At 46.5% G+C, this 12,432-nt stretch overlaps 1 protein-coding gene across 1 annotated transcript in view; it reads left to right on the forward strand.

Annotated features, from left to right (window-relative positions):
• The window catches only part of PTPN13 (protein tyrosine phosphatase non-receptor type 13), a gene marked incomplete at both ends in the record, with an annotated part of 107,545 nt that overhangs the window by 70,444 nt on the left and 24,669 nt on the right, over positions 1-12,432 (forward strand). Inside the window, 8 exons of the mRNA XM_084266598.1 lie at positions 1,794-2,217; positions 2,371-2,468; positions 4,252-4,308; positions 5,509-5,601; positions 6,916-7,023; positions 8,168-8,299; positions 9,309-9,782; positions 10,734-10,864. Of these exons, the coding sequence (XP_084122724.1) occupies positions 1,794-2,217; positions 2,371-2,468; positions 4,252-4,308; positions 5,509-5,601; positions 6,916-7,023; positions 8,168-8,299; positions 9,309-9,782; positions 10,734-10,864 (1,517 nt within the window). The remainder of the gene's footprint in view (positions 1-1,793; positions 2,218-2,370; positions 2,469-4,251; positions 4,309-5,508; positions 5,602-6,915; positions 7,024-8,167; positions 8,300-9,308; positions 9,783-10,733; positions 10,865-12,432) is intronic.

Genomic DNA, 12,432 nt, shown 5'->3' on the forward strand with positions numbered 1-12,432 from the left:
AGGTGGTAGCTTGCTCCTGTGCAGTGCAGATCACTTGGAATTCAAATTCCATCAGTCAGTCACCATCAGAACAAATAAACCAGTATTATAATTAAAAGGACCCAAAAAAAAAAAAAAACCCTTCCGTAACTAAATCTGGATGCCTATTGTAGAGAAAGCCCAAGTTACTGTTGCAGAGTTTAAAAACCCCTCTAGTTAGCCCTAAATTGAGGATTGCTTTTCCTCAGACTTTCCTGTGAACTGACTCCAAGACATCAGGGAGGTTTATGCAGGGTTCAGGTGGTGGGATTTCCTTTAAAGGCTCTAACCAGCAAACATGCTGCCACAGCTGATCAAATTTCCCTGTGAGAGCCAAGCCACAGGAACTCAACTGCTAGCCTTAGGAGGCAGTTGGGCTGATGGAAAGGAGCCCTGCTCAGCTTCTGCTGTGAATTAAGAGGGGTTTAGGCTAAGTTGTGTTCTCTTGAGTTTGCTTTCAGCTAAAGAAATCCACCCAGACAGTTCCCACGACTCCCTGACAGTGATTTAATCACAATCCCCACCCTGTTTCTTGCTGCTGCTCAAAGGAATCTGGCTTCATGAGTCAAAAAGTCTGGCCAGCCCCAGACAGCACTTTGTGTCCTGTGCTAAGATATTCAGGGGGTTTCTGGCAGGGGAGGTCCCCAAGTGTGCCTGAGTGAACTGATGCTCTTTAACCAGGTAGAGATGCTGCCAAGCCCCTGTGACTCTGCAGCTGCATTGTGTGTCAGGAACTCATGAGGAGGAAGGTGAGGGAGGGATGGAAGGGAGCAGAGAAACATGAGGGGAATCAACTTTTTAAAAGGATAGACAATGACAGGACAAGTGGGATGGAGTGAAGCTGAGGGAGAGAAGGGTTAGGTGAGGTCTTAGAGGGAAGTTCTTTACAGAGATAGTGGTGAGGGGCTGGAAGGGGCTGCCCAGAGAGGGTGTGGGTGCCCCGTCCCTGGGGGTGTTCAAGGCCAGGTTGGATGGGGCCCTGGTCACCCTTGTGTAGCTCCAGGCCTGGAGGTTGGTGTCCCTGCCTGTGGAATGGGGGTTGAAGCTCTGTGCTCCTTGGGGTCCCTTCCAACCCAGACAAGTCTATGATTTGATGGATGGATGTTTGGTAGGATCTGGTAGTGTAGAGGTGGGGGAGCCCTATTTGTTCAGCTTCTGGAAAAGACTTACATGAGCAGGTTTAAAGGAAGTCTGGTCTTCTAGGTCATGTGGTGTGGAGATAGTATTTGCTTTGCAAAAAGAGATGACATGTCTGTATATAAAGCCCAGTAGTTTAACAGGGAACATCAGTCTTCATACTAATAAATTCTTCGCTCTGAGGGTGGTGGATCACTGACCCAGGGTGCCCAGAGAGGTGGTGGAGGCCCCACCACTGGAGACATTCAAGGTCAGGCTTGATGAAGCTCTGAGCATCCTGCTCTAGTGGAGATGTCCCTGCTCATTGCAGGGGTGGGATTAGATGGTGTTGGAAGGTCCCTCCCCACCTAATGCATTTGATGATTCTATATGATTCTAAAGGGATAATTATTCCACCATTCTGTGGGTTTGGATTTCATTGCAGGAGATGGTCGGGGTAGTGAGCTCCAAACCTTGTTTCCTGAGCAGACTGTGCTGTAGTTGTTCTTATGTGCGGGATGACAGTACGTGTTGCTGAGCAGCTGGAGGAAATTTGTGTGAGCTGGCTGTTTAAAATACATGCTTTACACAGGGAGATCATGCTAACTCTGCTGCATTACTTCAATGTTGTTTGTTTTTCATTTGAATAAAATCCACAGAAAGGGCTTCGTTTAGGAGCCTGAACCTTCATGCAGACTCTGTCAAAGGTTTCAACATGGGACGAGCCATCAGCACCGGCAGCCTGGCCAGCAGCACTTTGAATCGACTTGCTGTTCGACCTCTGTCTGTTCAGGCAGAGATTCTCAAGAGGCTGTCCTGCTCTGAGCTCTCACTCTTCCAGCCACTTCCTGGCTCTTCAAAGGACAAGAACGAGAAGACTTCATGGGAGGAAAGACCAAGGGTTATGAGCAAGTCGTTTCATGATCTGAGTCAGAGCCACATCTCGGTTTACCCCCCAAGGAAGAATATTATTACTGCTTTGGACTCTTCCCCTAAAAAAATAGAAGACATAATGGGAAGAGTCTTTCAGCAAATGCCAAAGCTTGATACTGGATCAGCAGCAGGAGCATTAAAGTTGAGCAAGTAAGAGCCTCTCTGACCACCCCCCAACAGCTTTGTGTACAGTCAATGTACATTTTGCATCAGTTTTGATTTATTATTCATACAATAATTTTGTTACATTGATCCTTCCCTTTCCCTCTGTCTGGTTCCCCTTCTCTCCTTCTCCCCTTTAAGTTCAAAATCTCATGCAGGTTTAAGTAGAAGCCCTGAGAGAAAGAAAAATGAATCAGACTCCTCATCCATTGAAGAGACCGGTCAAGCCTATGTTGTAGGTCAGCATGTAAAACATAATGTTACTCTATCTGCTAACTAACCTCTAAACTTGCTTTGGGTGTTGAGCTTTGATGTACTTACTAACTGATAGAAATGCTCTCTGAGAAAGGGAGCAAGAGTATCACGTTTATTCCTGAATAACTGTTGCCATGAATGCTGAACTCTGGGCCAGGCTGCCCAGAGAGGCTCCATCTCTGGAGACATCCAAACCCTGTGATCCTGGGTGCTGTCATGTGCAGCCTGCTTGAGAGGATCATGCTCTGGCAGGGGTGGGACCGGGAGATCTCCAGAAGTCTCTCCTAACCCCTACCATTCAAATTATTTTAATTCCTTCTTTGGACAACACCAGTCTATACACAGCTGTGCAGAGTATGAGTACATGACAAAAAAAAAGCCATTCCAGAAAATATCTTTGATTTTGTCACTCCAGAATGCCATTTTATTGAATATTATTAATAATAATTCGCCAGTCTTCAGGGTTGGTTTGTCAAGCTTGAACTTCTTTTGTGTGGAAAGGGTGCAGGGAGTGATGTTTGGACGTGAACTCACTTTGCCATAAGCTGGCTATGGGCTAGTACCTCTGAGCCATAACTGTGAGGTTCTTTTCTGTTTGGTCTCATTTGCAAATAGCCAGGAAGGTACGAGGTTTTTACAGCATGTCAGGTGTTTCACAAAACCATTCTTGCAATAAACTAAGCCAGACATAGTCCATTTTCTTGGCAAGGATGTGACTGCCCATAAATAGGCTTACTACTAGGCAGGGAAAATACAGAGTTCACATTAAAAAGTAAAAGGTTTAGAGCAGTTAAATAGACTGTAATCTACACACTGGGGAGTTGTATGTGGAGTTACTGTAGGGACTGGTTGCAGCCATTTATCCTTCCTGTGCTTTTAACTTAACAATTAGTGTTATTGGGTGCTGGAACAGGCTGCCCAGGAGGGGGCTGAGTCCCCACCCCTGGGTGTGTTTAACAGCCGGGGAGATGAGGTGCTGAGAGATCTGGGTCAGCACAGGACAGGGACGGTTGGACTCCATGGGCATAAAGGCCTTTTCCAACCTTGTGATTGTGATTCTTATCCCTAATCTTATGGACAGCATCTTACTCTGATAAGCATCTTAGCCATGTGGCAGAAAGTCCTGCAGAAGTACATCACCTGTGCTGGAGGCCACACATTCTTTGCATGATGAAAGATGCAACCTGAGAGTTCAGAGGATTGGAAAAGGCCAGGGCTGCTTTGCTAAGGAGCTTGAATTATCTTACCTTAAGACTTTTTTTTTCCTTCCTTTTTAAAGTATTTGCTCAGCATTGATCATTCCAAAGACAATCCAATTGTGTGTGTGAACCCATTGAAAGATGTTGCTTCGTAGTGCGGACACTTACTCATTACTATATCTACCCTTACAAGACTCCTGTTGTGTTGGTTTAATAGGCTAGGCATATTCGTGCACTCCTGTTAGGAAAATGAGCCTTTTAGTCTCTTAAAGATCCATTAACTTTATCTGGACTTAAGAGTAGTTTTAGAGCTCAGACCTCTGTCCTTTCTTTAACTCCTTGCCTTTGTATGAGCTACCATTTCTCTGAACATTGAGCTACAACCAAAGGACGTGAGTGGTTTGGATTTGTTCATCCAAAACTACTTCCTGGTTTGTTTATTTTTAAAATAAGTCAGCAGTGTGGAGGTGTAAACGAGCCTGTGAGTACTGTGTGGAGTCTGGAATGCTTCTGGTAGCTTTCACATAAATAATTCTAACAGCATTTACTGTTTCCCTTCCTGTTGCAGGCGTTAGCATGAATACCTCAGGAAATCTTCCCTCAGCGATGCTGGTAACAGAGAGTGGTAAGCTGATAAATAATGTGCTGATGGAATTAATTGAGGCTGTTTGCCACTGTTCCACCTGTCCCATTTCTTTGCTATTCTTGAATCCAATACCTCTGCCATTTAGCTGGATAGGACCTTTCCTAAATACAACTCCTAGTATTTCTTTTGGGTTGCTTCTTGGGGGAGATTGACATGTGTGTGTGATACTTCTCAAATACGAATAGTGTCTTCTTAGTTTGAGACTTAAGGGGTGCAATTACCTAACATAGAATGCTCTTTGAAGCTCCTTTCCCTTACTCATGCGGTTACTAGCTCTGTGAAGCCTGAGGAGACTGTGTGTTCCTTTTAGTTCTTTTATTTTTTAGGTTTGACTTGGTTTTGTGGGAGAAAAAAACCCTTCTCTGGGTGCTGCAGTGTGTCTACCTCTCTCCTTGCATCACCACTTTCTGCTTGTGTCACTGTGTAGAGCTCAGTAGGTTTCTATCACTGTGGAATTCTCACCTCTAAAGGAGTTGTGTCTTCTCTAGGTAGCAAATTAATGAATTCTGACTTACCATATGTTGCCCTTTCCCAAAGTTTCAGGAGTTTGGATTTTATTTTTTTTACAAATGATGCTCTTTCTGCTTGTGCCTGTGTCTACTTGAGCCTGTTGGTAACCCTCAAGAGTCAGATGAATGTATTGAAAGGGTGTTCAGATTTTGGATGAGGCAGAATCCACAGCCTGTGGATCTGCAAATAAGGAAATAAATTGAAACAAGATAGCTTCTAGTAGATGTTTCTAAAGTTGCTTGGTTTTTAACAAAGGACTACCGTTAAGAGAACTCACTGAGTAACCTTTTAGTAACCTCATATACTAAGCCCCAGTTTCACTCTCACCAACGTGCTTATGTTCTGCCTGCCCAAGCGGGGCTCATACACATGGACCTCAATACTTCCCTGAACTGTGATTAATAAATTGGAAAATTCAGTTGTGTTGTGCTTCCAAGAGAGAGTTTTAGGTGCTTTTCTTAGGAGGAATAAAGGGTTTTAACTGCCAGAGACAGGAGTGGGTTGTAATGGTGGTGGGGGTGGTTTTTTATTTGGACATGGCTTGGAAGATGAAAGCTGGACCCACTAGTTGAGGACAGGTTTCCAGGTTATCAGAGAAATAAGAACTTGAAGGGGAACCTGAAGGGAAACATGGAGGCAGTATCTGACCATGAAACGTTGGCTTTTCAGTTGATGCTCTGCAAACAACACAGACCAGAGTTGCCTCACCAGAAAGAGAGATCACTTTGGTCAACTTGAAAAAGGATGAGAAATTTGGCTTAGGTAAGTGCCTCTAAAACTGTTGTTGGGGGTGTGATCGTAGAAGCCAAAACCGGGTTTCAGGTCTGTGTTGGGGTATTTATCATAGGACTGTGATAAATAGGAAGACAGTGCATGCAGTAGCTGGGTTTTGAAGGCATTAAAGCTGCTGAAACCTGGGCTTGCTTGAACAGTGTCTGCTGCAGATCTGTTGAGAGATGTTTAGCAAGTCTGTTTCTCAGTTTTTCCATATTGGCAGTGTAGCATATTTATATTATGGGCTAGTCAGCCTAAAAGTTGACCTTTAAAGTTTATCTCTGTGTCCAGGCACAAGATTTTCATCCGTGGAGACACCTTGCAGCTGTGATGGTTTGAAGGCTTTAAAAAACAACAAAACCCCCCCAACACATTATAAAGACATGAGCTAATTGTTGTTCTTACTCTTACAATATCATCAGGTGGAACACTAATTAGAGGTTTAAGGAGCCTGGAAGACATGAGCCAACAGCATGGTCTTGCAGCTTGGAAGTGCAACCCCCATCAGCAGAGGGGTGGCAGCAGGGACAAGGAGGGGATTGTCCCTCTCTGCTCTGCCCTGTGAGGCCCCAGCTGGAGTCCTGTGTCCAGAGCTGGGGTCCCCAATGCAAGAAAGATGTGGGGCTGTTGGAGAGGGGTCAGAGGAGCCACGGAGATGATCAGAGGGCTGGAGCAGCTCCCCTATGGAGAGAGGCTGAGGGAGCTGGGTTGGTTCAGGCTGGAGAAGAGAAGGCTGTGGGGGGACCTCATTGCAGCCTTCCCGTCCATGAAGGGAGCAGAGAAACAGGAGGAGAATCAGCTTGTTCAAGGGCAGAGACTGGCAGGACAAGGGGGATGGAGTGAAGCTGAAGGAGGGAAGGGTTATATGAGATACTGGGGGGAAGTTCTTTGCAGAGAGAGTGGTGAGGGGCTGGAAGGGGCTGCCCAGAGAGGGGGTGGGTGCCCCATCCCTGGGGGTGTTCAAGGCCAGGTTGGATGGGGCCCTGGGCAACCTTGTGTAGGTCCAGGCCTGGAGGTTGGTGGCCCTGCCTGTGGCAGGGGGTTGGAACTCTGTGCTCCTTGGGGTCTCTTCCAACCCAGACCAGTCTGGGATTCTCTAAAGTCTGAATTGCTTGCTCAAAAACAGGGAATACAATAAAGCTTCATCAGAAAACCTTTACCATTTCCTTTCATGGGGACTTTGTTGAGATACAGAGTTTTCTTTTACTTTAGATTTATTAGAATTACTTTTTCTCTGTTCTGAGACAGGCACTTTGTTGTTACACAGTGGTCACTGAGGTTTTTGCCTGCTTATTTTAACAGGTTTTCAAATAGTTGGTGGAGAGAAGACAGGGAAACTTGATCTGGGGATTTTTATTCATTCCATTTCTCCAGGAGGACCGGCTGATTTGGAAGGATCATTAAAACCAGGTGAGTACTGTAAATAAGGAGAGGTGCACACATGAATGCATTCATGCAGCGCTACAGGCTTGGGGGATACTGGCTGGAGAGCTGTCAGGCAGAGAAGGACCTGAAGGTGTTGGGTGACTGCAGACTGCATATGAGCCAGCAGTGTGCCCGGGCGGCCAGGAAAGCCAATGGCATCCTGGCTTGTATCAAAAATAGTGTGGCCAGTAGGTCCAGGGAGGGGATTGTGTCCCTGGACTGGGCACTGGTGAGGCTGCACCTCAAGTGCTGGGTCCAGTTCTGGGCTTCTCACCATAAGAAGGACATGAAGGTCCTGGAGCATGTCCAGAGAAGGGCAACAAGGCCGGGGATGGGGCTGGAGGGCAAATCCTCTGAGGAGCAGCTGAGGGAGCTGGGGGTGTTCAGCCTGGAGAAGAGGAAGCTGAGGGGAGACCTTCTCCCCACCTCCACTGCCCTGCCAGGAGGGTGCAGAGAGGTGGGCGATGGTCTCTTCAGCCAGGGGACAGGAGATGGGACGAGGGGGAATGGCCTCAAGCTGTGCCAGGGCAGGGTCAGCTCAGATGGGAGGGGAAAGTGCTTCCCTGGCAGAGTTGTGGGGCTGTGGCACAGGCTGCCCAGGGAGGGGGCTGAGTCCCCACCCCTGGGTGTGTTTAACAGCCGGGGAGATGAGGTACTGAGAGATCTGGGTCAGCACAGGACAGGGACGGTTCGACTCCATGGGCTTAAAGGTCTTTTCCAGCCTTGGGATTCTGTGATTCTCTGCCATTTCAATTTTTTTAAAACTCCCAGTTGTATCCTTTGATTTTGGAAGAAGTGAACATAACCACATGGATACCATGAGGAAGGGAATTACTTTATTTAATACCTATCACTTTGCTTTGTCATTTCCCTCTTTGGTTCCCTGAACTGAGCTGTCTGTTGCTTATTTTGCTACTTAAATTTTTGCTTTTTCATCTGTTTTTTTTTACAGCAGGAGGGAAGCTAGAAATCATAGTATGGAAAGGTGATAAGGGTTACTTATTCCAGCATCACTCACATTTCAGTTATTTTTAATCCATGCATTGTGGAGAGATTTTTCAGACCTGTTCTCCACAGGTGAATAAAAATGTAGCTGTCAGGTTGTGTCTGAACAAAGGCTTTTGTGCAGGACACCGACTGATATCCGTGAACAGCACGAGTCTGGAAGGCGTCAGCCACCACGCAGCGTTAGAAATCTTGGAGAATGCACCTGAAGATGTGACTCTCGTTATCTCTCAGCCCAAGGACAAGCTATCCAAAGGTATGGAGAGAAAAATTCCTTATTACTAGAGTTCTTTGAGGTTGAGCATTCTGCTTTCTTGGACACCTTCCTGTGTTTCATTATGATTACTTATCCAGTCAGCTGAGAGAGCTTGAGGGAGACCTTCTCCCCACCTCCACTGACCTGCCAGGAGGGTGCAGAGAGGTGGGCGATGGTCTCTTCAGCCAGGGACAGGAGATGGGACGAGGGGGAATGGCCTCAAGCTGTGCCAGGGCAGGGTCAGCTCAGATGGGAGGGAAAAGCTCTTCCCTGGCAGAGTTGTGGGGCTGTGGCACAGGCTGCCCAGGGAGGGGGCTGAGTCCCCACCCCTGGGTGTGTTTAACAGACGGGGAGATGAGGTGCTCAGGTATATCGGTCAGCACGGGATGGGGGGGTTGGACTTGATGATCTTAAAGGTCTTTTCCAACCTTGTGATCCTGTGAAAACATCATCCTGACTGCAGTTGGCACTGTAAGGAACCCCACTCTGTTTTAAATCATGTTCTGGGAGTGGATGAAGAAAGGTGTTACGGTGACCACTGGTGAGGGGACACTGGCTGCATTGGAGACAGGAGGTGTTCTGCATAATATGAAGGGGTGAAACCAAACTGTAGGTGGTTGTAAGCTGAAAACTTGGTCTTATTAAAGTTTATAAATATGTAAAGGGTGAGAGTCAGGAGGACAGACCCAGGCTCTTCTCAGGGATGGCAGCGACAGGAGCAGGGGCAGCGGGTGCAGCTGGAGCAGAGGAGGTTCCATGGGAACATAAGGAGGAACTTTTTCCCTGTGAGGGTGAGGGAGCCCTGGGACAGGCTGCCCAGAGAGGGTGGGAAGTCTCCTTCTCTGGAGACTTTCAAACCCACCTGGATGTGTTCCTGTGGGATTTAGTCTGGGTGATCCTACTCTGGCAGGGGGTTGGACTAGATGATCTTTTGGGGTCCCTTCCAGCTCCTAATATTCTGTGATTCTGTAATCCATTACTGATTCCTGTCTTGTCTCCTGGCTTTCAGCGTCATCTAACGCTGCCCACATCAGCAATGGAACCAGAGGTTATTTAAGGAGACCATCATCGGTGCAGGACAACGAGGCAGAGTCCTCTTCAGAAGAACACAACTGGTCCCATGGTCACCAAAGGCCTGTTTCAGGGAGCTTGTCTGGTTTGTCAGGAGGCAAACGTGACGGAAGCATGAGCTCCCAGGATTCCAGAACCGAGAGCGCCAGCCTGTCCCAGAGCCAGACAACCAGCTTCTTCAGCAAACGTGCCAGTGGTAGAGCCCAGAAGGATCCTCAGCATTACAGTGATTCCCAGTCTGGGCTTTCTAAAATGAATGAAAAGAGAAGATCCTCATCTGACAGTACTCAAGCTAAATCTAAAAGGCCTGGGGTAGTGGAGTCTGTGGAATATTCTGACCGAGGGGATTCTGACATGGATGAAGCAACTTACTCCAGCAGTCAGGAGCAGCAACCAGCTAAAAAGGCACAGTGTGTTTTGTATGGCTATTTCCCACCAGTAGAGCTAGTGAAATAGCTGGCTGTGGGTGAGAATAGAGTTGAAAGAGATGGGGGCAGGACAGCCTAGCCTGCAGCTTATCCTTCTAATGGCAGATGCTCATAGCTTATTTCTAATAGTTTAGTGGTTTTGTTCAAATAAATGGAGAAAATCACTCCTCAAACTTGAAACAGCTTCCCAGCGGCACAAGGTGGGCATGTCCTGCTAGAGGCAGGTTGAGCTTTGGGATGAGCATATGAACACTGGTTGATTCTGAACAAAACCTCCTTTTGATTCTGTGTTGGTCCAATATTATCATAGCCTAGTGACCACCCCAGAGGTAAGTTTATTCCCTTGCCAGATTTTTCCAGGATTAAAGTAGTAGTGCTGCATCTGGAAGGGGTAGCAGCAGGACATGTTGACTTCTGTGACTGATCTAATCCATGGAAAACTACTCTTTGGTAGTGAAGTTCAGCAGCAAGCCATGCTCTGAACAGAGACACCTTGCTGCTTCACCTTGCCACAAGTACCTAAGAGCAAATACTAGAAATTAATTCCTATTTTGAGGTGATGCCTCCTTTCAGCTGATGGAGGTTATGCAGTCAAGTTGTTGCAGCTCCTGCAAATTAATCCAAGGCTGCTCTAATACCAAAGCAGTTTGGTTCTGTGACCACCCCACTGCTCTGAGAATAAAAGCTCAGCTGCTGAAGGCCGAGCATGTTTCTGTGCTAAGCCTTCTCAGCAATGGCAGAGTTGGAGCAGTGAGCCTTGCAAGTTGCCACGTGTACTTTGGGACTTTGCCATGTGGGATCCTTTTGGTTCCACCTGACTCAAAACCAGCCTTGAGGTTCTTAACTCTGAATTCTGTTCTAATGGCAAATCATTCTCTCCTTGTGTTTCTGTTTTGTGTTTTGTTTGTTTGTTTTAATAAAGGAACCTTCCTCAGCGAATGCAGCAAACAAAATGAATTCTAAACAGGTTACTGCAGCACTTCTTAAACCTGGAGATATCTTTGAGGTTGAACTAGCAAAAAAAGATAACGGCTTGGGAATAAGTGTCACGGTACTGTTTGACAAGGTTTTTAGATGTTTTCTCTTTTTCTCTACTCCCAGCAACCCTTTAAATTGCTAAATTACAAGGAAGCAAAATATTGTTTGGAGTCACTGTTAAGTTTTACTGATGTGGGATTAATTTTACCAAAGCAGAGAAGTGGTAGTATTTTATATCCCTTTTCTTGTCATCTGCCTTTTAAGTAACTCTTGTTTCATGGCAGAGCCCCAAAGTCCTAATAGAACCTTATCACAGAGGCTGCTTTGTAAGTACAACAGCACGATGGTCTTTGTCCCTTTCTACCTAATAACATAGTAGATCTACAAGGTAGAGAAGTGAGACCTCCCCAACTGGCATGACAGGCAGCACAAGCAGTAGTGTTACTTAAAGAGCATGCACAGCCACACACATTCACCATACTCAGTGTCCTCCCTCTGCTTGGTAAAGCAAAAAGCTGTTTAAATCCACAGAAGATTGGATTTCCTGCAATGTGAGGCAAAAAGGGATTTTTGAATGGGCTAGTTGGCCTATGAAATTACAAAGGTAGCTTACCTTCAGGGCTTGCCATGCTGCAGAGGAGCACTTTGGGGAAGAAGAGGATGATTTATAACTGAGATGGACATATTTTTCACTGCTCCTCTTCTGGTATTGGGCTCAGAAATACATTTTGCTATTTTAATGTTCAGATGTTACCTCTGGTTGATTGAGCCCCAGTCTACATGGTGATGTGGAAAAAGAAAAGTTGCTTAAATCATAACAGGAAAGAGCAGTTAGTGGCAGTAGCTCAAAACTGGTGGCTTTTCCTGGCTGTTTATACCTAAAACTAAGTTTGCCTTTTCTTAAACATGGCCATACTCATATACTTGGGGTGCCAATGCAGCAGCCTAGCACTGTTCTGAATGCAGCTAGCATTGTAAGAGGAGCAGAATGAAACTCTGTTATTTTACCATCCCAGCCTGTCAGAGTCAGGCTGCTTTCTCAAGCTCATACCTTGGGACAGCTGGAAGAGCAAAGGTTGAGTGTTGAGCGATGCTGTTGAGTAGCACTGACCCTGCTCTGCATGCGCGTTGGCTTTGCAGGTGCCAACCGATGCAAAGATGGCCAGGTGGGATGTTCATTGACCTGCCCCTTGCAGTGCTCTCCTGTACACTGGTGAAAAGGAGAGGTGTACAGTTAGTACAGTTACACAGAATTGTAGGGATTGGAAGGCACCTCAAGAGATCATCAGGTCCAACCCCCGTTAATGGCTTTTTAGAGTTCTGAAGGGACTTCTAACGATCATTTAGTCCAGCCACCCTGCAATGAGCAGAAAGGCTAAGGCCCTCCAAAAACAATGCCATTTGACCTTGAGCAGACGTTTTTTTCAGCTTAGACCTTCAAATTTGTATGAACTGAGAGAAAGCAGCACTCCTCAGGCTCTTTTTGCATCAGAGAGGGTATATTGGAGTAGAACACCGCATGAGTATGCATGTTCTGCTTCCGCGTGCCGTGCGCTCCCACATCTCTCAGCTTTGATAGATGCATGCAAGCATGTAGAGGATGGCTAGTGTAGCACAGGCATGATTCTGCCAACGGCCACTTATTTGTTTGGGGTG

This window comes from Gallinula chloropus (assembly GCF_964237585.1).
Source record: "Gallinula chloropus genome assembly, chromosome: 7".
In the NCBI taxonomy this organism is placed as follows: domain Eukaryota; kingdom Metazoa; phylum Chordata; class Aves; order Gruiformes; family Rallidae; genus Gallinula; species Gallinula chloropus.